This window comes from Oncorhynchus masou, chromosome 31 (genome assembly GCF_036934945.1).
Source record: "Oncorhynchus masou masou isolate Uvic2021 chromosome 31, UVic_Omas_1.1, whole genome shotgun sequence".
Taxonomy (NCBI): Eukaryota; Metazoa; Chordata; class Actinopteri; order Salmoniformes; family Salmonidae; genus Oncorhynchus; species Oncorhynchus masou.
This window is the reverse complement of record NC_088242.1, coordinates 54429629-54456727: the sequence shown is the minus strand read 5'-3', so window position 1 is coordinate 54456727 and position 27099 is coordinate 54429629. Positions and strand designations below refer to the sequence as shown.

The following is a 27099-nucleotide window of genomic DNA, read 5'->3' as shown; positions in this document are numbered from 1 at the left end:
AAAGCACCACCTCCATGCTTTATGGTGGGGAGATCATCTGTTCAAAGACACCAAAAATCTCCAATTTGGACTCCAGACCAAAGGACACATTTCCATTGCTTGTGTTTCTTGGCCCAAGCAAGTCTCTTCGTGGTGTCCTTTAGTGGTTTCTTTGCGGCAATTTGACCATAAAGGTTTGATGAGTTACTTGAACATCCTCTGCAGCAGAGGTAACTCGGGGTCTTTTCTGTGGTAGTCATAACGCTTGGTTTTTGCGACTGCACTTGACATTTTCCATATTGACGGTTGTTTCTCTTTGCTTATTTGAATTGTACTTGGTCTTTTACCAAATAGAGCTATCTCCTGTATACACCTACCTTGGCTCAAACGTGTTAAGGCAGACCTGTTAATTGAAATGCATTCCAGGTGACTACCTCATGAATCTGGTTGAGTGCAAAGCAAAGGGTGGCTATTTGAAGAATCTCATATTTTGGTTACATGATTCCATCTGTTATTTCATTCTACAATGTAGAAAATAAAAACCCTTGGATGATGTCCTAAAACTTGAACGGTAGTGTACGTGCAGTTCTGTCTCAGCCTTTATGTTCTACTTGCTAGGAACTTTGGAATGCCTTTAAGCTAGACTCTGCAATATGACAAGTTACCTAATGTAAGCATGCATTGAAGGTTAAGAGCCAAAGGTGCTCTTGTAAGATTTGAATACTTCCCTGCATGCATTGAAGGTTAAGAGCCAGTGGTGCTCTTGTAAGATTTGAATACTTCCCTGCATACATTCAGAGAAGTTGAGACGCAGGGTTCTTGTTGATTTATGAAGGAAGTTGCCCTGCTGTGTTTCATGTCGCTGAGTCTACCTTCAGTGTGTTCAAATACTAATAAAATGGCATTTAGGACAACTTCTTAATACCAAGGAACTTTAATTGTATTACAATTTACAACAAACATGATTGTAAAAGTTCACAGGCAGCAAAGTACAAAAGGACATGTTTCAATATGATTACAATGTAAAAAATACATTGTCTCCAGAGGTGAAAACACCTTGAATTGTTAGTTGGAACTCAGACAATATATACAGTACATTTGAGCAACAAGCAGGTAAGATGCACTCTTTTCCTGAACTCAATCTGGTGAGGTTCATACAAAGTGTTTATTTGAACCTTAATACAAAAATAGGTGTATTTATCTTCTTCCAGAGTCATGACAGTAAGCGCACCATATGGAGGGGCAGTGCTATGGCTCTTTCAATTAGTCTTCCCTTGATTCATCACATTCTTTCCAATACGGGTTAAGGTGAGGAGGAAAGATTGAGATTGAGCCTGTGTTCTGACTGAGGTGTTACTGGGCCTGGAGCCTTCGCCTTGTTGTCTGGTCCACCAGTTTGTGGTAGTCATTCAGCTTGTCCTGCAGTTTGTTGTATATCTGAGAGGACAGTCATAAGAAGCATGATGATTCGTGTTAACAATTAAACTGATGACAAAGTCATTTAAAAACAGTATTTTAAATGGGCTTACACTGGCATTAGTCTGGGTCTCGTTGAGCGCCTGAAGAAGCTGGTCAATGGAAGTGTATGGGAGCCACACCAATGATGCTGTAGCAGAGAGGGGCCTCTGTAACACACACACACACACACACAGACCATTAACATCTCAGAGAAACAAGGACAAACATTTGGCTTTAATCTTACCAATCCCTATTACATTTTAGAGATGAGAATCAAGTTAACTCAAATGGGTAAAACAATTGCAAGTGATTTATGCTGTAATGTGGGGTCCCCCCCAAAAAGTGAAGGAACTCAGTTCGGCTTTCAATTTACCCTTAAATTGTATTAGTACAATGCACAATTACAGAAGTGGGTAGTGCATCAGTTTTCCTCATGTCAGTCATTTCATAAATAGCTCCTAGGTATGCAATGTCCAGGGGATTGCGGGATGTTCCCCAATGCTGGAAGTGGGCCTGAGTGAAACAGTTTGGGAACACCTGCTGTAATGTACCTCAATGCCGAAGTACTGGTGTCCCTTCCCCAGGAGAGCATCTACGTACTCCAACACCAGCTCAGCTGCTTCCTCCAGCAGGTCATAGTTCAGGTAGAGCCGTAACAACGCTGCAGCGTCCACGCCCTGAGCAAACAGGCTTATGTTACAATACAAGGGAGCAAATATATACATTTACAGGATCTAATTATTTTCAGAAAATGGTGTCTCGCATCATCTCAAACGGCACAGCGTCACATTTAGTGCAATAGTAGCACAAATACTGTGCTCTCTCACCTTGTAGGTGTTGACCATCCAGTCCGGCAGCGGTACACCGTGTGACAGCAGCTTGTTGATGACACAGCGATGGTGCTGAGCATTCTGTGTAGGGTGCTTCTCCAGGTAGGAGGCCAGCAGGCGCCAAGCCTCATCTGTCGCACTGGAGGGGAAAGTATAACTATTTATCATTTTTTCACTCGCACGATTTCGCTTAATTGGTCAATTTGATATTTTTATGATGAACTGTTATAATATTCTCAACAGCACCACAGTGGAATGACCAACCAATTTGTACTATGAAGTGGTCAAATTTAAAACAACCAACCTTGACTCTTTGGTTGTGATGATGGTAGACAGCTGATTGGCAGCCAGCCAGTTCCAGGCTTCATTCTGACTCTCCTCTCCACCGTACTGTAACTTTATACACCTTAAAAAAAAAGAAGCTAGCATCACACCAACAGGAATAAAACCCTTGTATGTGCATGTGAGTTCAGACAAGGCACAACTGCTTACTTTGTCGTGATCATTTCAGTCTAAATACAGTGCTTTGGGATAGCATTCAGACCCCTTGACTCTTTCCACATTTTATTACGTTACAGCCTTATTCTAAAATTGATTAAATTACATGTTTCCCCCATCAATCTCCACACAAATACCCCAAAATGACAAAGCAAAAAAGTTATTTTTGCAAATGTATTCATTTAAAAAAAAATATTATTTACATACAGTACACATCAAAAGTTGACACCTAGTCATTCCAAGGTTTGTTTTTATTTATACTACATTGCAGAAAAATAGTGAAGACAAACTATGAAATAACACAGAATCATGTCGTAACCAAAAAAAAAGTATTCATATATTTTATTTGATGAAAGCTTTGCACACTCTTGGCATTCTCTCAACCAGCTTCTTGAGGTAGTCACCTGTAATGCATTTAATGAATTAGGTGTGCCTTGTTAATGGGTTCAGTTGTGCTGTGACATGGTATGGGTGGTATACATAAGATTGTCTTTTACCAAATAGGGCTAAGTCCATATTATGACAAGAACAGCTCAAATAAGCAAAGAGAAACAGTCCATCATTACTTTAAGAGATGCAGGTCAGTCAATCAGGGAAATTTCAAGAACTTTGAAAGTTTAAGTGCAATTGCAAAAAAACATCCACCACCATGACTGGCGCACGTGAGGACCACCACAGGAAAGGAAGACCCAGAGTTAACTCCGCTGCAGAGGATGAATTCATTAGAGTTTACTGCACCTCCAATTGAAGCCCAAATAAATACTTCAGAGTTCAAGTAACAGACACATCGCAACATCAACTGTTCAGAGACTGTGTTGCTACAAAGAAACCACTACTAAAAGAACACCATTTGGGCCAAGAAACGAGACAACATTAGACTCTGGGAAATCTGTCCTTTGGTCTGATGAGCCCAAATGAGATTATTGGTTCTAACCGCTGTGTCTTTGTGAGACGCAGAGTAGGTGAATGGATGATCTCCGCATGTGTGGTTCCCGCTGTGAAGCATGGAGGAAGTAGTGTGATGGTGCTTTGCTGGTGACACAGATTTATTTATAATTCAAGACACACTTAACAAGCATGGCTACCACAGCATTCTGCAGCGACACGCCATTCCATCTGGTTTGCGCTTAGTGAGACTATCATTTGTTTTTCAACAGGACAATGACCCAACAGACCTCTAGGCTGTGTACGGGCTATTTGACCACCAAGAAGGAGAGTGATGAAGTGCTACATCAGATGACCTGGCCTCCACAATTGGGTTGAGGTTGGGTGATTAAGATGGTTTGGGATAAGTTTGATCGCAGAGTCAAGGAAAAGCAGCCGGCAAGTGCTCAGCATATGTGAGGATGCCAAGAGTGTGCAAAGCTGTCATCAAGGTAAAGGGTGGCTCCTTTGAAGAATTTAAAATAAAATATATTTAGATGGTTTGAACATTATTGGTTTCTACATGATTGCATGTGTTTCATAGTTGTGATGTCTTCACTATTATTCTTAAATGTAGAAAATAGTAAAAATAAAGAAAAACCAATGAATGAGTAGGTGTCCAAACTTTTGACTAGTACTGTAATTATTCAGACCCTTTGCTATGAGACTCGAAATTGAGCTCAGGTGCATCCTGTTTCCATTGATCCTCCTTGAGCTGTTTCTACAACTTGGAGTTCACCTGTGGTAAATTCAATTGATTGGACATGATTTGGAAAGGCACACACCTGTCTACATAAAGTTCCCACAGTTGACAGGGCATGTCAGACCAAAAACCAATTATCCGTAGAGCTCCGAGACAGGATTGTGTCGAGGCACATACCTGGGGAAGGGTATCAAAACATGTCTGCAGCTTTGAAGGTCCCCAAGAACATCGTGGCCTCCTTCATTCTTAAATGGAAGAAGTTTGGAACCAACAAGACTCTACCTAGAGCTGGCCACCCGGCCAAACTGAGCGATTGGGGGAGAAGGGCCTGGGTCAGGAAGGTGACCAATAACCTGATGTTCACTGACAAAGCTCCAGAGTGGAGATGGGAGAACCTTCCAGAAGGACAACCATCTCTGCAGCACTCTACCAATCAGACCTTTATGGTAGAGTGGCCAGGTGGAAGCCACTCCTCAGTAAAAAGGCACATGACAGCCAGCTTGGAGTTTGCCAAAAGGCACCTAAAGGACTCGCAGACCATGAGAAATAAGGTTCTCTGGTCTGATGAAACCAAGATTGAACTCTTTGGACTGAAAGCAAAGCGTCACGTCTGGAGGAAAACTGGCACCATCCCTACGGTGAAGCATGGTGGTAGCAGCATCATGCTGTGGGGATGTTTTTCAGTGGCAGGGACTGGGAGACTAGTCAGGATCGAGGCAAAGATGACCAGAGCAAAGTACAGAGAGAACCTTGATGAAAACCTGCTCCAGAGTGCTCAGGACCTCAGACTGGGGCAAAGGTTCACCTTCCCACAGGACAACAACCCTAAGCACACAGGCAAGACAACGCAGAAGTGGTTCCAGGACAATTCTCTGAATGTCCTTGAGAGCCCTAACGTAAACACGATCAAATATCTCTGGAGAGGCCTGAAAATAGCTGTGCAGCGACGCTCCCCATCCAACCTACGAGCTTGAGAGGATCTGCAAAGAAGAATGGGAGAAACTCCCCAAATACAGGTGTGCCATGCTTGTAGTGTCACACCCAAGAAGACACGAGGCTGTAATTTTTGCCAAAGGTGCTTCAACAAAGTACCGAGTAAAGGGTCTGAATACTTATATAAATGTAATGTATTTTTAAATCAATTTACAAAACTTTCTAGAAACCCGTTTTTGCTTTGGCATAATAGGGTATTATGTGTAAATAGTTTTTCCCCATCAATGTAATCAAAGGCAATGATGTAACAAAATGTGGTAAAAGTCAAGGGGTCTGAATACTTTCAGAATGCACTGTACATACATAACTATGGCATTTACGTAAATGATGCAATGTCAACGAGAGATATGCGTATAAATTCAAGTCACTCCGTAGAGTTCAGACTGCCCTAACGAAGCTAGCAACTTACTTGAAGGCGAGCCCCTCGAAGATGGGCGTGAGGGACAGTTTGAAGGTCTGGCATAGTGAGAGGGCACAGTCAAACAGTCCTGTTTGAACCAGCAGGGACACCATCTCTACTGCAGAGGCACTGCCTGCAACACCACACACAGTCCTCTATTAGATTTCTGGCATTAGATTGGGGGAAATTGTGAAGAGATTAGTTGCCCTACAGGAATAAGTGATCATTTAAAAGAAGCGCCAAAGGCTACAGTTAATTGACTATAGCTTACTGACTGACATTTCACCGTGGCATGGTTCCCTTCATACATTTTAAAGAATATTGCGTCAGTGTTGTACCTGCGATGGCAGCGGACGGCGGGTGGTGTTGAGCCAGGTTGAGGCGGCTACGGGCCAGGGTGTACTCCTTCTGAAGGTCCTTCAGCTCCAGGATGTCGATCTGACCACTCACTGCCGACACACAGATCAATCGACTTCAGAACCAACTTCACTGTCATACACATTTCACAACCCAACAAAGAGTAGCACAAAGACGCAAAACAGCTACGGCTGTAGTGTCTAGTCTCACCTGGACCAGTAGCAAACTCTCCGTCGTAGTTCCTCTTCGGTGACGCGCCAGGCCTCTCATACACCGCGCCAGAGGATGGCTGTACGATCCAGGCGTAGTCAGGTCTGATGAGTCGTAGACAGTTGAGGGAGGCCAGGTAACAGTTAACCTGTTTCTGGAGACCTAGCTGGGTCCTCACCTCCCTGCCCAGACGCATGCCGTACTCAAACATCACTGTACCCGCTAGAAGTGAGAACACAGTTATATAGATGCACCATACAGAGAGAGGGGCAAACACACACTGGACAGCGATTCAAAATACCGTCACCCTCCTTTTCGAACCGCTACTCGCATTAATTCCCAACTACCTTTCCTGTAGTTGTGTCTGTTGATGTGGAAGGCGTAGAGCAGCTCGTAGTAGTTGTGAGACATCAGGTCCACTGCTCTAGCCCTGGACTCAATGATGCTGACCACCTGCAGCCAGAGGAGGACACACGGGGAGGGTCAAACACAGATCTAATACAATTATCTAGTGTGTCCATAATGGGCTCTGACCAAATGTAAAGAGAAAGTGTGTGTTTGTGTGTACCTCGTCGTGCAGGTTGACGTAGGAGAACTGGACCAGATCCTGAAGTTGAGAGCGTTCACAAAGAACCACCACCAGCTGACGCAGACAGTCCAATTGCCTGCTGGAGTCAGGGTTCTGTGTGAGGGCTTCGTAGGCTTGGCTGTTGTGTCCCAGGTCCAGGTGGTGCTTGAAGATGCGGGTCCACAGGGCAGCCTGACTCCTGGGGTCGTTGACGGCCTCCGTTATGGCCAGAGTGGCTAGATGGATGACCAGCTCTGGTAGACCAACATCCTCCAGTAACCGCAACACCTAACACACACACACACACAATTAAATCTGCACACATATCCACATTGTGTTTCAAAGAAGGCTTTCCAATCCATAGTTTTCTTGTCACGATACCAGAATTTTGACTTCGATACCGAGGCAAAAAAAAGAAGCCATATCAGCTTTGAAATCAGCATATTATGTTGATTGGAGAGCTCACATGATGCAGCCCAGACTCCCAGTGCAGGCTAAGTGGAGAGCTCACATGATGCAGCCCAGACTCCCAGTGCAGGCTAAGTTGAGAGCTCACATGATGCAGCCCAGACTCCCAGTGCAGGCTAAGTTGAGAGCTCACATGATGCAGCCCAGACTCCCAGTGCAGGCTAAGTGGAGAGCTCACATGATGCAGCCCAGACTCCCAGTGCAGGCTAAGTTGAGAGCTCACATGATGCAGCCCAGACTCCCAGTGCAGGCTAAGTGAAGAGCTCACATGATGCAGCCCAGACTCCCAGTGCAGGCTAAGTGGAGAGCTCACATGATGCAGCCCAGACTCCCAGTGCAGGCTAAGTGGAGAGCTCACATGATGCAGCCCAGACTTCCAGTGCAGGCTAAGTGGGGCAGGCACAATGCGCTCAAGCCATAAGGGGGAAAATCGCTGATACAGACTTGATCCATGACACATTTGACAGAAGTACAAAAAGTACTAGTACCAAGACGTTTTTTTAATGTTCCAGTATCGAAAAAGTACCAAAGTGTCAGTATACCGTGCAACACTAATCCATAGTAACCTTGTTGTAGTACTGTAGTCTTGAGGCGGCTGTGACCTCCTCCTCCTCAGCTCCTGTCAATCTCAGCAGAAACTCCTCTTTCTCCACCTCTGTCGCTGCCTCCTGAAAACACTGCAGTGCCTGGTGAAACAAGATGACAGGACAGGGGGTAAAAAAAAAAAAAAACACAGCTACAAACATGATTGAGATTAGAACACAACAGATACAGTAAGCACTGATGCTACAGGTCGAAATGCAGAGGATAGTGACAGCCACTGCCCTTAGAACCACAGAAACATTTATTTCAGAAAGGTATTCTCAAATACACTAAAAATAAAAGAAAGAAAACACAGAAACACACACCTTCTGTCCCTCTCCATTGGCCAGGTAACACTGGCCCAGCATGAAGCGGCAGGAGCCCACGTTCACCTGACACCAGGGCCCAATGAGACGCACATACTCCTGGAGAGAGAGCGTGAGAATGGATTCTAATTTCAAATGTATTTGTAGGATTTTCATTCAAATCTGCTTTGACAAACAATCAATACACACATATTTATTGTTCCAATTGGGAAATTGGTTATGCAGTCAGGGGAGAAAAAAACGACCTAACATTACACTGAACAAAAATATAACCGCAACATGTAAACGGTTGGTTCCATGTTTCATGAGCTGAAATAAAAGATCCCAGACATTTTTCATACGCACAAAAAGCTTATTTCTCTCAAATGTTGTGCAAAATTGTTTACATCCCTGTTAGTGAGCATTTGTCCTTTGTCAAGATAATCCATCAGCCTGATCAGCAACACCTTCTGTTGGGAACACTAAAAGGCCAACTAAAATGTGCAGTTGTCACGCAACAATGCCACAGATGTCTCAAGTTGAGGGAGCGTGCAATTGGCATTCTGACTGCGGGAATGTGCACCAGAGCTGTTGCCAGATAATTGAATGGTCATTTCTCTACCACAAGCTGCCTCCAACATCGTTTTGAGAATTTGACAGTAAGTCCAACCGGCCTCACAACCACAGACCACATGTAACCACACCAGCCTAGGACCGCCACATCCGGCTTCTTCATCTGTGGGATCGTCGGAAACCAGTCACCCGGACAGCTGATGAAATGTTGGGTTTGCACAACCAAATAATTTCTGCACAAACTTCCAGAAACTGTATAATGGAAGCTCATCTGCGTGCTCGTCGTCCTCAACAGGGTCATGACCGGATTGCAGTTCGGCGTCGTAAATTACTTCAGTGGGCAAATACTCACCGTCGATGGCCACTGGCACGCTTGCTCTTCCCGGATGAATCCCGGTTTAAAATGTACCGGGCAGACGGCGTGCATGGCGTTGTGGGGGGATATTGAAAATGTCACTGTTCTTCCATGGACTGCATACTCACTAGACATGTCACCCACTGAGCATGTTTGGGATGGTGGATCAACGTGTACAACAGAGTGTTCCAGTACCTGCCAATATCTAGCAACTTCGCACAGCTATTGAAGTGGATTGGGACAACATTAGAACAGGCCACAATTAACAGCCTGATCAACTATGTGAAGAGATGTGTCGTACTGCATGAGGCAAATGGTGGTCACAACAGGCGCTCATCTGTATTGCCAGTGAGATCCATTGATTTAATTGACTAATGTCCTTAGATGAACTGTAAAATCTTTGAAATTGTTGTTGCGTTTATATTTTTGTTCAGTATATTATGTGAGGGTCGTTGAGACTGTGGGAAGTTTTTCACCTGCAGTTGTGTGTACTGGCAGTTGCCCATCAGACATTCAGGGAACTGGAAGCCTGGATTGTTAGGCCAACTAGAGTGTGTGTGTTAAGGGACCACTTCTTCATAAATATACAGTACACCTCATTGCAACTCAGAGGTTAATAATCAAAAAACTTGCCTAAAGCATATTAATCTTAGCCTAGCGTACGCTAATGCCTGTGAAATAGAAGAAACACCTAGCATAAAGCACTCCAACTCCAGTCTAGCTGCGTTTGAGGATAAGAATAGCTTTGCCTGAAGCATATATCGACGCTAGGGCTAGCCTAGCGGTGTGTGTGAGGATACAGTTGCTGAGCCAGCAAGGTGACCACGCTGGAGACCATTTGGGGCCAGTGAAGTAGAGCCGTGCTCTGCTGCTGGGAGTAGATCTGGGTGACGATGGCCTTCCGCGCTACACTTTGGTAGAACAGCTCCACCACCGTCTGAGGGCTCAACACTAAAGGGGGGTGGGAAGGGGACAGGGGGTGGAAAGGATTTAGTGCATGTTTGAGATTGACTATGTTGCGGTCAGACTTTCAATAACTACTCATTATGTGATCAAGATGAGTGATTTTGTGCCTCGCTGTGATCCCCTCAAACACACCTGATCTGTTGCTGGCCAGGGCTGGAGAATCAGACAGCTCTAAGACTGAAAGGTGCTGCAGGTTGGCATCTCTGGAGAGGAAAAATCAAGTAACATTTTAGTTTCTCTGAGGAACCCGAAAACTACAATTTGGCCCTCATATAAGCTGACGGTAGTATCTGTATAGCGTGTGTGTGCGTACAGAATGTCGAGGGGCACGGCAGTGGCCAGGCTCTGGCTGATGTGTTTGAGGAGATAGTAGGAGGAGAGCAGGTGAGAGGAGCGGGGTATTAGGTCCTGTTGTAGCTGGAGCAGCTGATCCCCTCCAGCCAGGAACACCTGGAAAACACACACACACACACGTTTTAAGTCAAAGGAGTAGCTTGAGATGTGAATGGCTGAAAGTGGGTATGGTAGGAGTCCAAACGTCAAGAAATATGCGTACATGCTGGAGTATGTACGATTGGGCACAGTGTATGTGTGTACGTACATTGTCTCCGAGGCGTAGGTAGAGCTGCTGCAGTATGAGTAGGTCCCTACAGAACAGGACTCTGGTCATGGCCATCTGGCAGACAGCCTGACAGATAACAGCCACTGCCACACTGCTGCCATACAGTTGAGACAGACTAATACGCACTGACAGGCCTGCTGGGACACACACACGCACATAAAAAACAAAACGCGCACACACACCAATTTACACTTGAACCAGACCGATTATTTTTTAGAAGTCTGACCGCAGTTTGAACACAGACTAAGCTCAAACAGGATTCAGCTTAAGTTTCTACTCAAATAACAATAGGATCAAAAACCCAAGGGCTGATAAAACAGACATCGCATAGCATTATCTAGGGCTAATCTGTGCTGAGATATTAGCGTTGGTAGGTCTAATATTATCTAGGCGTTTACCTGTGGTGAGAGGTCCCTCTCCTCCTGGCTCGGAGTCCGTCTCCAGGTCCATCTCTCTGATCAGTGCAGCCATGGCCGACACCGGGTTACGGATGTCCTGCAGCTTGTTCTGAATGTCCTCGATCACATTCTCACTACGATGGGAATGAAAGATGTGTAACGGTCAGTCACACAACACAGCAATGCCTAAATGTGTAGGACCCACAGGAGGTCAAGAAGGTTTGTTGGTTGAAATTCAATTCATGAGAATCGAAGATAGAAAAATGGCCAATGAGAATTTGTCAATTCATTGACTTTCAAATTTACCTCCATAAACAGTACATAGGCATTTTGGAAAAAAAAGGTAAACTGTTGACGTGTGTGTTTTGTACTGACTTGTCATTGGCCAGTAGGTTCTCCAGCACCATCTCTGCAGCCCTCTCAGGTGACTGTAAATGTTCCAGGGCCTTCTCCATCTCATAGGCCATGTCCCCCGGCACCGCGTCACTCACCAGCCTCAGACACTGCACCAGCTGCATCACGTCACGAGCAACTTCTGGGTCTGGCCATAGGGAAACATGGTAAAAGGGGAAACCGGGGTCAGTGGGGAGCACAGACAAGCCAAAACATAACTAAACGGAAAGGGAAAGGATGAGTCTAGGGAGGTGTTACAGAACTAAAATGTCTACCTTACAAACAAAACCAACTTGGTACTTTGAGCCAAAACGGCTACTTTAAATACAGTTGACAAATATAAACCCAGTGAGTAAAGAGCCCTCTAGATCTGAAATGGCTACTAGGTCTATACATAAAAGAACCAGTAGACAGAGGAATGAGAGAACCAGTCAGTCCCAACACGATAATGCATAATCTGTAAGGGCTTGCAAATTTGACCAATCACTGCACTATTTCTGCACATTAGAGGTCCACCGATTTTTCAACGCCGATACCGATTATTGGAAGCCCCAAAAAAGCAGATACCGATTAAATCAGCATTATATATATATATAAAATGACATTTACAACAATACTGAATGAACACTTATTTTAACTTAATATAATAAATAAATAAAAATCTATTTAGTCTCAAATAAATAATGAAACATGTTCAATTTGGTTTAAATAATGCAAAAACAGTGTTGGAGAAGAAAGTAAAAGTGCAATATGTGCTGTAAGAAAGCTAACATTTCAGTTCCTTGCTCAGAACATGAGAACATATGAAAGCTGGTGGTTCATTTTAACATGAATCTTCAATATTCCCAGGTAAGAAGTTTTAGGTTGTAGTTATAGGAATTATAGGACTCTCTCTCTATACCAGTTGTATTTCATTTACCTTTGACTGTTGGATGTTCTTATAGGCACTATAGAATTGCCAGGCTAATCTCGGGAGTTGATAGGCTTGAAGTCAAACGGCGCTGTGCTTCAAGCATTGCGAAGAGCCGCTGGCAAACGCACGAAAGTGCTGTTTGAATGAATGCTTACGAGCCTGCTGCTGCCTACCACCGCTCAGTCAGACTGCTCTATCAAATCATAGACCTAATTATAATAGAATAAACACACAGAAATACGGGCCTTTGGTCATTAATACGGTCAAATCCGGAAACTATCATTTCGAAAACAAAACGTTTATTCTTTCAGTGAAATACGGAAACCGTTCTGTATTTTATAGAACAGGTGGCATCCCTAAGTCGAAATATTGCTGTTACATTGCACAACCTTCAATGTTACGTCATAATTATGTACAATTCTAGCAAATTAATTACGGACTTTGTTAGGAAGAAATGGTCTTTACACAGTTCGCAACAAGCCAGGCGGCCCAAAATGCAGCATATAACCAGACTCTGCTTGCACTGAACGCAAGAGAAATTTATTTTAACTAAATATGCAGGTCAAAAAAATATACTTCTGTGTACTGATTTTAAGAAAGGCATTTATGGTTAGGTACATTGGTGTGCTTTTTTTGCAAATGTGCTTGTTAAATCACCCGCTTGGCAAAGTAGGCTGTGATTTGAAGATAAAGTAACAGACACCGCATTATTTATTTGCAATGTAGGACAAGCTAGTTAAACTAGTAATATCAACCATGTAGTTAACTAGTGATTATGTTAAGATATTTTTTTATAAGATAAGTTTAATGCTAGCTAGCAACTTACCTTGGCTCCTTGCTGCACTCACATAACAGGAGGTCAGCCTGCCATGCAGTCTCCTCAATTAAATCGGTCGACCTCTACTGCACATAAAACTGACCCATCGCAGTACAAAAAGAGGGTTTGCAATTTCAACCAATCACCGCACATTTGCCGCATAATATTGTTCCATCAAGGCACAGTCAAACCTTTTTACTCAGTCAGCATCATTTTTGCCACAAATTGGACAAAACCAACACAGATTGCCATGCAAAATGTCAGAATTGCCGCAGTCAAATCAAGCTTTTCACCCGCAAATACCACAAACAAATCCCGTGAAATCCTGGAGGGACTGACCAGAAGCAGACAGTAAAGAGAGTTTGGAGAAAGGTCTTTACCGTCACTGACAGGCGTATCCTCCTCTGAGAACAGGTACTCGTCAAAGGACAGGTACATGTGGTCCACAGCAAAGCAGGGCAGCAGGAATGACACAAAGCCCTTGAATAAACAAAGTCATTCACTGATTGACAAAAATTCAGGAAAGTAATCCAGAAATACTTTTAATAGAAACTAGGTCCCCTTAGTCCCTTTTGGGATAGATGGTCCTGAAGAAACTATGTAGAAAACATAAAAGAAACAGACACGTTTCAGAGAGTTGTGTGTATTTGAAGACATGGAGCTGTATGTGTGGGCGCCTCTCCTTCCCGTACCTTCTTGAGCAAACAGACCATGTGTGTGTGTGGGTTGAGCAGTAGGCCGAGCGGAGTGGCCAGAGCCTCCTGGTACTGCAGACAGCAGGCGTAGAATTTAGACCAGAACTCCACTTGCAGCTGCCTGTACTCCTCCTGGCTAAACTCAAACTCTGTCACACTGCTCTGCAGCTACATCGGGGGAGAGGGGAATACATATTGGAAACGCAGCAGAATCCAGTCGATATAAAATAAAAAAAAGTCTGCAGAAGGGAGGAAAAGGGGAGAGCGAGAGAGAATAAGCAAAGAGCTGGTCGAGCTTACCTCGTTCTCCACCGCCACTGTCACTTCTTTCTTGAGGGCCTCCCAGGGGAGGTCAGCGATTCGCTCTGTGCCTCTCCTGTAAATCTGTAAGGCTTTGACTATAGCAGAGGCAGTGAATCTCAGGGGGGAGAACAGCATGTCCAGGTAGGTCTCCTGTCATAACACAAAGACAAATTAGCTTGATTACAAAGTGTAGCGTTATTCTTGTAGCGTTATCCAATGTTGACAATATGGAAAAAGAGGATACTTGTTCGGGAGAGTTGATCAATTGTAGGGACGTGGAGCTCTCCTTTCAAGATGATTCAAATCTAGTAACATGGGCTCCGATGAGATGCGCTTTAGTTTGAAACGATTTGGTTTTTTTAGAGGATCGAATCAATGCAATTCAGTTCGCTGCGAAACAGTGGGTTAACTGCCTCGCTCAGAGGGCTCTCGCGTCGGCCATGCAGTGCGGCTCACATAAGTGATTAGAGCCGTTATGACATCATCAACTTTCCCCTGTACATCTAAAAAAATGGACATAGACTGTTTAAACCTGGAATACACGTCCGTTTGCGATATTACAACAAAGAAGTCATTGCAAACAAACTTTTTCCCCCTCGCACATCATTGCACACGTGATAGAAGAGCACAATACGTACTGTAATGATTGTTTTTTTTTACCATGTTGAGCAACGCTCCTCAACTCTAAGACAAAAACAATAACGGTGGTGTGGTGGCCAGTGGCGCCACTTTCTCCTAAAGCGAAACTATTACTGACGGCGAACCTGAACAATCATAATTAAAATCCTAAAATAAGCACGGATCAGCAGTTATAACTTCATGTGTTGTCTCCAGTAGGTTACTTTTATTCCGGTAAAACAATGCATTTCAGAACAAGAACCCAGCAAATCTGATTGGTTATCACTAAACTCATAAAAGCTAATAACGCGCAAGCCATTTTTCCAAGCAGTTGAATGCTGAAGGTGCCGCGAAGCTGTGCAAGGCGTGCAGCTTGACGTGGCTACTGATATTGCCTGGGGTTGTTCGGCACGCAAAATGACTAGTAGATCAATGACTGTCAACGCAGTTACATGCTTAGTTCCACACTGAAGGAGAGGACGCATCAGCTGTGAAAGGAATCTTCGTAAGATAGAAAGTAACATGAGAATTTTTTTTATTCAACCGGCAGTTCGTAGCGTCTTAAAATCAATTTTCTGACCAATTCATAGTACATTTGGGGTCCCGCAGACAGATGCACTCATCTTAAACATTTGAACCGGGGACCGATGCGTATTGGTGAATCGTTACACCTCTAATCAATTGCAATGATGTATGGATAGAGGGCAAAGTCATACAGCTTTTTTTGTTGTTTAAGTCAATTCTGATTAATCAGTACAAATCACAATTGAAATCAGCGGTGAATGATGTGACGTTGTCTTACCCTGGGGTCCTGGTCTGCTCCGATGTGGACCTCCTCCTCGGGGGCAGGCTGCACAAAAACCTGGTTCCACTGACCTGCCGTGGAACTGAGACATATCATAAAGGAGGTTAGATAAGAAAAAATACAAATAAAATAGGTGTGAAATGACCACACTCCAAATAATATTATTTTGGATATATTAATATACACTTTATTAGGTACACCCATCTAGTACCCAGTCAGACCCCCCTTTGCCTCCAGAACAGCCAGAATTATTTGGGGCATTCTTCAAGGTGTCGGAAACTTTCCATAGGGATGTTTGTCCACGCTGACACAATGGCATCACACAGTTGCTGCAGATTGGACGGCGGTACATTCATGCTGCGAACAGTCCGTTCCATCTCATCTTAAAGATGTTCTATTGGGTTGAGGTCTGGGGGCTGACCAGGCCACTCAAGTAAACTGAACTCGTTGTCATGTTCCAGGTCATGTTTTTCCACTCCTCAATTGTCTAGTGTTGGTGATCTCGTGCCCACTGGAGCACCTTCTTGTTTTTAGCTGATAGGAGTGTAAATCCAGCGTGGTCGTCTGCTGCAATAACCCATCTGTGACAAGGATCGACAAGTTGTGCATTCTGAGATGCCCTTCTACACACTGTTGTACTGCTCCGTCATTTGTCTGTTTGTGACCCGCCTGTTAGCTTGCACGATTCTTGCCATTCTCCTTCGACCTCTCATCAACGAGCTGTTTTCGCCCTCAGGACTGCCGGCTCGCCAGGCACTGACGATCATACCGCATCCAGTCTCTTAGGTCACTCGCTTTGCTTCGTCGAAATGCTGCGATGCCGGTCTGCCTGCATTATATAAACAAGCCACGTGACTCCCAGTCTATAGGTGCGACCCGGGGCGGCAGGTAGCCTAGTGGAAAGAGCATTGGACTAGTAGCCGAAAGGTTGCTAGATCGAATCCCCGAGCTAACAAGGTAAAAATCTGTCGTTCCGCCCCTGAACAAGGCAGTTAACCCACTGTTCCGAGGCCGTCATTGTAAATGAGAATTTGTTCTTAACCGACTTGCCTAGTTAAATAAAAATACATTTTCGTGAACTTAGAAAACTGCCCGTTGAGTGTATAAGCATAAGAGTCCATTACACTATCAAAGGATTTTATTTATTTCACCTTTATTTAACCAGGTAGGCTAGTTGAGAACAAGTTCTCATTTGCAACTGCGACCTGGCCAAGATAAAGCATAGCAATTCGACACATACAACAACACAGAGTTACACATGGAATAAACAAAACATACAGTCAATAATACAGTAGAACAAAATAAAACAAAAAGACTATATACAGTGAGTGCAAATAAGGTAAGGAAATAAATAGGACATGGTGGCGTAGTAATTACAATATAGCAATTAAACACGAATGGTAGATCGGCAGAAGATGAATGTGCAGGTAGAGATACTGGGGTGCAATGGAGCAAAATAAATAAATAAATATCCAAAGGATAATCTAAGTGTAATACTCACTGTTCAAAGTTGATGTATTTCACCACGGTCTGGTTGGTATCGTCAAGCCACAGGCCCCAGATGTCCGTTGAGGTCAGAGCAAAGTCCACCAGTGTCTCCTGAACACAATACAGGAGATCAGTCAGCAGTCAAAACAGTCCATTACGGATGAGATTTTCCTTTAAAATATTATCCTACCTACAAACACATTACAGCCGCATCAGCTAAATAAAATATGTCTCACACCAACAGAGTCAACCCGCCTCCCTCCACATACCTGTGTGGCAAAAAGTGAGGAGATGTGGTCCAGGCTGTAGCGATTGTTGTCCGTGGCCACCAGCTGCAGAACAGTGAACTGTCCCCTGGAAGGTACAGCCAGGTATACGGCCAGACACAGCCCCGTAGAGGGGGAGAAGGCTAGCCGCAGCCGATGGCCCTGCCCTGGGGAACCCTTCACGCCACGGCACGCTGGCATGTACTCCAACATGTCAGTCTCCATCAGACACACCTGGTCCTGTAGGAGGGAGGACATCATGTTTGCAAAATACCTTTTTTTAGGTATCAAAATATTAAAATGAAAAATGAAACTTAACATCCTTCCTCTAAAGGACATTTCTTGGCAAAAAACACAGGTATGCTTCTGAACTGCTGCTAATGCAGACTGACCACAGTATCTCTACGGGACTGACCCTATAGGACCACATGCGTAGTTTATGGTCCTGACACAGAGCGAATATGAAGGTGTCATCCTCCAGCTCCCTTACTGCCAGACTCAGGGCCAAGTCTCCAGGACTCTGCTCACCTCTGGATGGGACACAGGAGCACAGGGAGGGTTACACACACACACACAAACAATAGAACCAGTGTTGCTTTACACAATGGGGCTATTGCACGGACCCACACTCAACCTATTCATGGACAACAACATGATTTCTAACCTGATTGCAGTTGGCATCCAGCCAGCGAGTCTCTGCATTACAGAGCTCCTCTTCAGCTCCAGAATGGTTATGCTACCCTGTGTGTCATGTGGGGGCAGTGTGATGACCAGGATGCCCCCAGCAGGTGATGCCAGGGCATAGTGGGCCTCTCCCTGGTGGCTGAGCCAGGCTGCTGAGGCAGAGGGGCCTGCTGTCTGGCCTACGGGGCTGGGGATCGCTGCGCTGTGGGCTGGGTCCTGAAGACTCAGCTTCCCCACGTCTGTGAAGATAGACTGCATCTGGAGCTCTGTCACCAGCTCCTGTAGAAGAGAGGCGAGGAAGGAGAAAGCATATTTGTATTCAAATCTAAATTTTGTGTTTCACATGCTTCGTGAACAGGTGTAGACTAACTTGGGAAATGCTTACTTACAGGCCCTTTCCACCAATGCAGAGAGGAAAATAGAAAGATCATAACACGAGGAATATAAATACACAATGAGTAGTGACAACTTAGCTATATACACGAGGCACCAGTACCGAATCGATGTGCAGGTGTACGAGGTCATCGGAATAGATATGTAGTATATTTTTGGGCCTTCCCCTGAGACCACCTGGTATAGAGGTGGCAGAGAGCTCAGCCCCAGTGATGTACTCTGTAGCACCTTGCGGTCTGATGCCAAGGAGTTGCCATACCAGGCGGTGATGCAACCTGTCAGGATGCTCTCGATGGTTTAGCTGTAGAACATAGAGTATCCAAGGGCCCATGCCAAACCTTTTCAGCGTCCTGAGGGTGAAGAGGCGTTGTTGTGCCTTCTTTACGACTGTGTTGGTGTGTGAGGACCATGTCAATTCCTTAATGATGTGTACACAGAGGAACTTGAAGCTCTTGACCCACTCCACTACAGCCCTGTTGATGGGGGGGGGGCATGCTTGGCCCTCCATTTCCTGTAGTCCAAGATCATCTCCTTTGCCTTGTGGATGTTGAGGGATAGGTTGTTGTCCTGGGCTGGCACCACACTACAAGGTCACTAACCTCCTCCCTATAAGCCATCACATTGTCTCCGAGGGGCCCCCATGTAGAGGCACAGAGTGGCGGATGTGTTGTTGTTGCCTACACTCACCACCTGGGGGCGCATGTCAGGAAGTCCAAGATCCAGTTGCAGAGGGAGGTTCTCTGTCCCAGGGTCCCGAGCTTAGAGAGCACTGTTGTTCATTGACTACAGCTCAGTGTTCGACACCATTCTCACATAGGTGTTCCTCTTATCCAGGTGGGAAAGGGCAGTGTGGAGTGCAAGAGAGATTGCATCATCACTCCATCAGGTTTTCTTCCAGAATGGTCCTGTATTTGGCTCCATCCATCTTCCCATCAATTTTAACCATCTTCCCTGTCCCTGCTGAAGAAAAGCAGGCCCAAACCATGATGCTGCCACCACCATGTTTGACAGTGGGGATGGTGTGTTCAAGGTGATGAGTTGTGTTGCTTTTACGCCAAACATAACGTTTTGCATTGTTGCCAAATAGTTCAATTTTGGTTTCAACTGACCAGAGCACCTTCTTCCACATGTTTGGTGTGTCTCCCAGGTGGCTTGTGGCAAACTTTAAACAACACTTTTTATGGATATCTTTAAGAAATGGTTTTCTTCTTGCCACTCTTCCATAAAGGCCAGATTTGTGCAATATACGACTGATTGTTGTCCTTTGGACAGAGTCTCCCACCTCAGCTGTAGATCTCTGCAGTTCATCCAGAGTGATCATGGGCCTCTTGGCTGCATCTCTGATCAGTCTTCTCCTTGTATGAGCTGAAAGTTTAGAGGGACGGCCGGTCTTGGTAGATTTGCAGTGGTCTGATACTCCTTCCATTTCAATATTATCGCTTGCACAGTGCTCCTTGGGATGTTTAAAGCTTGGGAAATCTTTTTGTATCCAAATGCGGCTTTAAACTTCTTCACAACAGTATCTCGGACCTGCCTGGTGTGTTCCTTGTTCTTCATGATGCTCTCTGCGCTTTTAACGGACCTCTGAGACTATCACAGTGCAGGTGCATTTATACGGAGACTTGATTACACAGGTGGATTGTATTTATCATCATTAGTCATTTAGGTCAACATTGGATCATTCAGAGATCCTCACTGAACTTATGGAGAGAGTTTGCTGCACTGAAAGTAAAGGGGCTGAATAATATTGCACGCCAATTTTTCAGTTTTTGATTTGTTAAAAAAGTTTGAAATATCCAATAAATGTTGTTCCACTTCATGATTGTCTCCCACTTGTTGTTGATTCTTCACAAAAAAATACAGTTTTATATCTTTATGTTTGAAGCCTGAAATGTGGCAAAAGGTCGCAAAGTTCAAGGGGGCCGAATACTTTCGCAAGGCACTGTATGCACACCATAATGCAAAACATGCTGACTGCCACCAAAACTTTTTTCATTCACTTAAATATCAGTCTCTCTCACCTCTCCCAAAGATGATCTATTACCTCAGCGAACTGACTGAATAGGGCTCCGACGGGCTGCCCCCGTCTTGCTTCGTGATTGACGTTATTACTGGTTAAAGAGACAGCGTGCACTTTTATAAAATAAAGCTACTTCTATGCAAATGTTGTTGCTCAGTACAATGAAGTAAATCCCAAATGGAAGGGTTACAGATGTCAGCCAAAACAAGCTCAGTAACTCAATGCATGCACATGGACTCACCTGTATTGTGATTAGGCCAAGGCTACATCTTGATTTAGCCGTTTTATCAAGCGATATACCACTCAAATTACCATTATGTTATGCAGTTTGGTAAAACGAAGTCAAATGTATTGTATGATTGTACAATGAATGCATACATGGCGGTCTGAAAATGTTTTACATAAAAATATAACGTAATGATATTGAACTCAAAAGATTACCAATGATTAAACAGCGCAGTAGCTGAGTTTATCCGCCTGGACCAAGTGCAATTCTGTGACTTTGGCTAATATGACTTTTTTTTTTTTTACCATGGTATCGTTTTGGTATTGAGTAAAGTGACTGTACTAAGTATTGTGACACTAAACTCAGTATTGAAGTAAAAATGCTGGTATTGTGACAACCTTACACATTTTATTTTAGGAATACCAGACAGGCTCAGGTTGAAAATGTCATGGAAGACGATGATCAGCGTGTGATCTGAGTACATGTCAGGGTACTCAGTCTGGCCCCGAAGCCGTGTGAATGTTAATTTGTTTAAAGGTCTTACTCACAACAGTTACGGAGAGCGAGATCACAGTTGTCTGGAACAACTGGTGCTCTCATGCATGGTTCAGTGTTGCTTGCCCCAAAGCGAGCATAGAAGGCATTTAGCATGTCTGGTTGGCTTGCGTCACTGCGCAGCACGTGGCTGGGTTTTCCTTTGTAATCTATGATAGATTGAAAGCCCTGCCACAGCCAATGAGCGTCAGAGCCAGCATAGTAGGATTTGATCTTAGTCTTGTATTAACGCTTTCCTGTTTAATGGCTGGCCGGAGGTCGCAGAGGGATTTTTTTGAAGCATCTGTATTAATGCCCCTATCCTTGATGGAGGCAGCTCAAGCCATTAGCTCAGAGCGGATGTTGCCTGGAATCCATGGCTTCTGGTTGGGATATGTACATACTGTCATTATGGGAACGACGTCTTTGATGAACTTATTAATGAAGCCGGTGACCGATGTGGTAAACTCCTCAATGTTATTAGATGAATCCCTGAACATATTCCAGTCTGTGCTAACGAAACAGTCCTGTAGCTTAGCATCCGCTTCATCGGACAACTTCCGTATTGAGCACATCACTGGTACTTGGCGTTTTAGTTTTTGCTTGTAAGCAGGAGGATAGAGTTTAGAGGTTGACCGATTAATCGTAATGGCCGATTAATTAGGGCCGATTTCAAGTTTTCATAAAAATCGGATATTGGTATTTTTGGGCACCGATTTGCTGATTTAAAAAAAATCTTATAATATATATGTTTTTATATACCTTTATTTAACTAGGCAAGTCAGTTAAGAACACATTCTTATTTTCAATGACGGCCTGGGAATGGTGGGTTAACTGCCTTGTTCAGGGGCAGAACGACAGATTTTCACCGTGTCAGCTCGGGGGATTCAATCTTGCAACCTTACAGTTAACTAGTCGAATGCAATAATGACCTGCCTCTCTCTCGTTGCACTCCACAAGGAGACTGCCTGTTACGCGAATGCAGTAAGCCAAGGTAAGTTGCTAGCTAGCATTAAACTTCTTATAAAAAACAATCATAATCACTCGTTAACTACACATGGTTGATGATATTACTAGATATTATCTAGCGTGTCCTGCTTTGAATATAATCTGACTGAGCATACAAGTATCTAAGTATCTGACTGAGCGGTGGTAGGCAGAAGCAGGCTCGTAAGCATTCATTCAAACACCACTTTTGTGCGTTTTGCCAGCAGCTCTTCACAATGCTTAAAGCATTGCGCTGTTTATGACTTCAAGCCTATCAACTCCCGAGATGAGACTGGTGTAACGGAAGTGAAATATCTAGCTAGTTAGCGCTCGCTAATAGCGTTTCAAACGCTCTGAGCCTTCTGGTAGTTGCTCCCCTTGCTCTGCATGGGTAACACTGCTTCGATGGTGGCTGTTGTTGTGTTGCTGGTTCGAGCCCAGGGAGGAGCGAGGAGAGGGACGGAAGCTATACTGTTACACTGGCAATACTAAAGTGCCTATAAGAACATCCAACAGTCAAAGGTTAATGAAATACAAATGGTATAGAGGGAAATAGTTCTATAATTCCTATAATAACTACATTTACATACATTTAAGTCATTTAGCAGACGCTCTTATCCAGAGCGACTTACAAATTGGTGAATTCACCTTCTGACATCAGTGGAACAGCCACTTTACAATAGTGCATCTAAATCATTTAAGGGGGGGGGTGAGAAGGATTGCTTTATCCTATCCTAGGTATTCCTTGAAGAGGTGGGGTTTCAGGTGTCTACAACCTAAAACTTCTTACCTGGGAATATTGAAGACACATGTTAAAAGGAACCACCAGCTTTCATATGTTCTCATGTTCTGAGCAAGGAACTGAAACGTTAGCTTTCTTACATGGCACATATTGCACTTTTACTTTCTTCTCCAACACTTTGTTTTTTTTCCATTATTTACTTGAGGCTAAATTTATTTTATTGATATAAAACATTTAAAACATACATACATATACATATATATATATATATATATATAAGAATGACAATTATAACAATACTGAATGAGTACTTATTTTAACATAATATTACTAAAGTTTTTATTTTTAAATTGGCCGATTAATCGGTATCGCCTTTTTTGGTCCTCCAATAATCGGTATTGAAAAATCATAATCGGTCGACCTCTAATAGTTATGATCAGATTTGCCATAAGGCGAGGGAGACCCTTATATGCATTTCTGTGTGTGGAGTGAAGGTGATCAAGAGTTGTCACCTCTAGTTGCACAGGTGACATGCTGGTAAAGATTTGGTAAAACGGATTTCAGTTTCCCCACATTAAAATCACAGGCCACGAGAAGTGGCGCCTCTGGATGTGCATTTTCTTGTTTGCTTACAATGCAGTGGTTTGAGGGAGTGTCTAAGATCGCGCTGCGCTTTCAACCAAATAAAAACATTTCTCAAATTTTCCCAACTCCACCCCTGCTTCGGACATACTTTTCATGCATTTTGGTTTAGAAACATTATAAAAAAGGTTTTTAAGAGAGGGACTTACGCTGCGGTACATGCGTGTGGGGTGTGGCAGCACCAGCCGGTGCACGGTCTGATTGGTGACAATGAGGATGATGACATTGTTGAGGGTCTCCTGGATGTGGACACCTCCAGGCAGCAGGTGGCAGTGTGTGATCTTGAGTTTAACAGCATTGTTCAGTAGGTTGGTGTCCAGAGACTGCTCCACCAGTTGAACTGTGTCCCCAGAGGTGGACCTGGAGAGAGGACATAGATGAGTGTTGCCAATTCCAATTAAGGCCTCAAGAAGCCGTGTGTGTTTTACATGCCAAATTAAAATCGGCATTGACACATGGCTAGCCCGGGTCAGTGCCAGCTGCATCGTGTGGCTTCTCAGTCTGGAAACTGTGTGATAGAACCCGTGTCACATACAGTGGTCTCCAAGATTAGTCGAGGACAGAGTCTGGCAAGAGAACACAGTCTGGCTATAGATTTAAAATCAACGCTGGTATGTTGTCAAAGAACACACAAAAAAAAAAACAGAAGTACACGATAAGAACATTCAGACAGACAAAAAAAAAGACATAAAGTGCCTTAAGGTGTTGAGCTTCCGTGAGCCGCAAGAACAGCTTCAATGCACCGTGGCAAAGATTTTACAAGTGTATGGAATTCTATTGGAGGAATGGCTCAGGCACCGCTCCAGAATCTCCAATAGGTGTTCAATTGGGTTGAGATCTGGAGAGAGACACATGCTTCCTTTAAGCACACTTTACTGCTTTGAGACCCCCTTTTCAGAATCACAGAGATCTCTTCTTCTAGCCATGGCAGCCCAAAAAAAAAAGAGGCATTTTTATACACAACGGGATGTTTACTGCTTAATTAACTCCGGAACCACAGATGTGTGGAAACTTTCAATATACTTTGGATCCCGAATTTCCTCAAATGTTAACTTTATTTTGGCAGTTACCTACAGACATACATACATAGCACAACTCACCAGTGTATGCATCTGTTGCTAGTGATGGACAGGAGTTTTCCACTCTCCTCATAATGAAAGCCTCCTGCGCTGTCCGGGTATTTTACACCGCCAGGAAGAGCATTCAGACCTGTTGAGAAACCATACATGACATCTGGTCAGTTCCAATAGAATGTTGCATCGTGGCTTTGCTTGTTGACAGTCTCAAACTGTTTTGGTCTGACACAGACAGGTGGTTAAACAACTTGCTAGGTTTGTTGGGACTGTGCCGGAGTCCAGACTGACCAACAACTTTGTGTCCAATAACTGCAGTTGCAACGTTAGTGGTCAATGAAAGAGATACCAAAAAAGCAGAAATCTATACATATCCTATACGAATGTGTCAATATAAAACCAATAGTTAAACATTGCCTTTCAGAATCTCGAAGCCATTGCTACAGTATGCTGTAAAACGAGCAGACCGTGGTCAAAAGCGGTTAGCTAGCTTATGTTACGCGCGAGGATACTGATAATTGAAAACCATTTCGGCGTACGGTGTAGATAAGCGAGGTATCTAGCTATACATTGGGGTTGTGGTGCTCGGGTCCAACAAACTACACCTGCAGAGGACAGTTACCTTGCTTGCTAGCTTATTAGCACAGACAACACGCCAGCTCCGTGGATGTCAGTAGCTAACGTTAGCTAGCTAACCATCCCATTGAGCTAGCGCGTAAGCGGCCCTAATGGTGAGTCACTCACGACCTCACTACAGCGTGTGTCACAAAAATCTTTAATATCAGTGAATAGAAAGCGGAACAATATTTTAATATTCATAAAGTTTTACCGAGGTTTACAGTTATCTCTCGGAATCTTGGTAGGGTTTCCCTCTCAAATCCACATATCTCTATAAAACTCCTTTCCAAGACCGCCGCCATCTTCACCGCATTGAGTTCTGGGATTGAATGACCGCCTTCTGGCCTTTCAAAAATTTAAAGCTGTAGCCACAGATAGAAAAGTGAGTGGGTTCGTTAAAAACATTTTTGCTGTAGTTCTCGAAAGACAAGTGAACCTCTCTTGCTTCTCTCTCATCATCAAACATCGCTCTCGTGTTACCTCTGTCATGTTAAAACATCATAGTCACGTTTCAGCATCCCCAGAAAAAAGTTTGGGGTCACTTAGACATGTGCTAGTTGCAAAATGAATAGGAAATATAGTCAAGACGTTGATAAGGTTATAAATAATGATTTTTAATTGAAATAATAATTGTGTCCTTCAAACTTTGCCTTCGTCATAGAATCCTCCATTTACAGCAATTACCGCCTTGCAGACCTTTGACATTGTAGTTGTCAATTTGTTGAGGTAATCTGAAGAGATTTCACCCCATGCTTCCTGAAGTGTCTCCTGCAAGTTGGATTGGCTTGATGGGCACTTCTTACATACCATGTGGTCAAGCTGCTCCCACAACAGCTCAATAGGGTTGAGATCCGGTGACTGTGCTGGCCACTCCATTATAGACAGAATACCATCTGACTGCTTCTTCCCTAAATAGTTCTTGCATAGTTTGGAGCTGTGCTTTGGGTCGTTGTCCTGTTGTAGGAGGAAATTGCTTCCAATTAAGCACCGTCCACAGCGTATGGCATGGCGTTGCAAAATGGAGTGATAGCCTTCCTTCTTCAAGATCCCTTTTACCCTGTAGAAATATCCCACTTTACCAACACCAAAGCATCCCCAGACCATCACATTGCCTCCACCATGCTTGACAGATGGTGTCAAGCCCTCCTCCAGTATCTTTACATTTTTTCAGTGTCTCACAAATGTTTTTCTTTGTGATCCGAACACCTCAAACTTACAATTGAAGTCGGAAGTTTAGATACACCTTAGCCAAATACATTTAAACTCAGTTTTTCACAATCCCTGTCATTTAATCCTAGTAAAATTCAGTCTTAGGTCAGTTAGGATCACCACTTTATTTTAAGAATTTGAAATGTCAGAATAATAGTAGAGAGAATGTTTATTTCAGCTTTAATTTCTTTCATCACATTCTCAGTGGGTTAGAAGTTTACATACACTCAATTGGTATTTGGTAGCATTGCCTTTAAATTGTTTAACCTGGGTCAAACGTTTCAGGTAGCCTTCCACAAGCTTCCCACAATTAGTTGGGTGTATTTTGGCCCACTCAGCCTGACAGAGCTGGTGTAACTGAGTCAGGTTTGTTGGCCTCCTTACTCGCACACGCTTTTTCAGTTCTGCCCACAAAATTTCTATGGAATTGAGGTCAGGGCTTTGTTGTCCTTAAGCCATTTTGCCACAACTTGGGAAGTATGCT

General features: G+C 43.8%; 1 protein-coding gene across 2 annotated transcripts; it reads right to left on the bottom strand.

Moving 5' to 3' along the window:
* Window positions 1–900: 900 nt before the first annotated feature.
* Window positions 901–25722, bottom strand: nup160 (nucleoporin 160). 2 transcript variants are annotated; one of them, XM_064951338.1, is made up of 30 exons: window positions 25618–25722; window positions 24816–24924; window positions 23865–24075; window positions 18152–18450; window positions 17903–18017; window positions 17491–17727; window positions 17235–17332; window positions 15731–15815; window positions 14308–14460; window positions 14005–14175; window positions 13693–13792; window positions 11565–11730; window positions 11190–11323; window positions 10771–10928; window positions 10483–10619; window positions 10302–10372; window positions 10004–10154; window positions 9680–9749; window positions 8297–8395; window positions 7955–8074; window positions 6921–7208; window positions 6700–6805; window positions 6353–6574; window positions 6124–6234; window positions 5795–5918; window positions 2572–2673; window positions 2265–2406; window positions 1989–2114; window positions 1509–1604; window positions 901–1416 (listed from the first exon to the last, which is right to left on the bottom strand). In XM_064951338.1, the coding sequence occupies exons 1-30, from the start codon at window positions 25706–25708 to the stop codon at window positions 1333–1335; spliced, it is 4176 nt and encodes a 1391-aa protein (XP_064807410.1). In that variant the 5' UTR covers window positions 25709–25722; the 3' UTR covers window positions 901–1332. The 2 variants fall into 2 exon arrangements, with proteins under 2 accessions (XP_064807410.1, XP_064807411.1); XM_064951339.1 differs by having other exon boundaries at window positions 10771–10925.
* Window positions 25723–27099: the final 1377 nt, after the last annotated feature.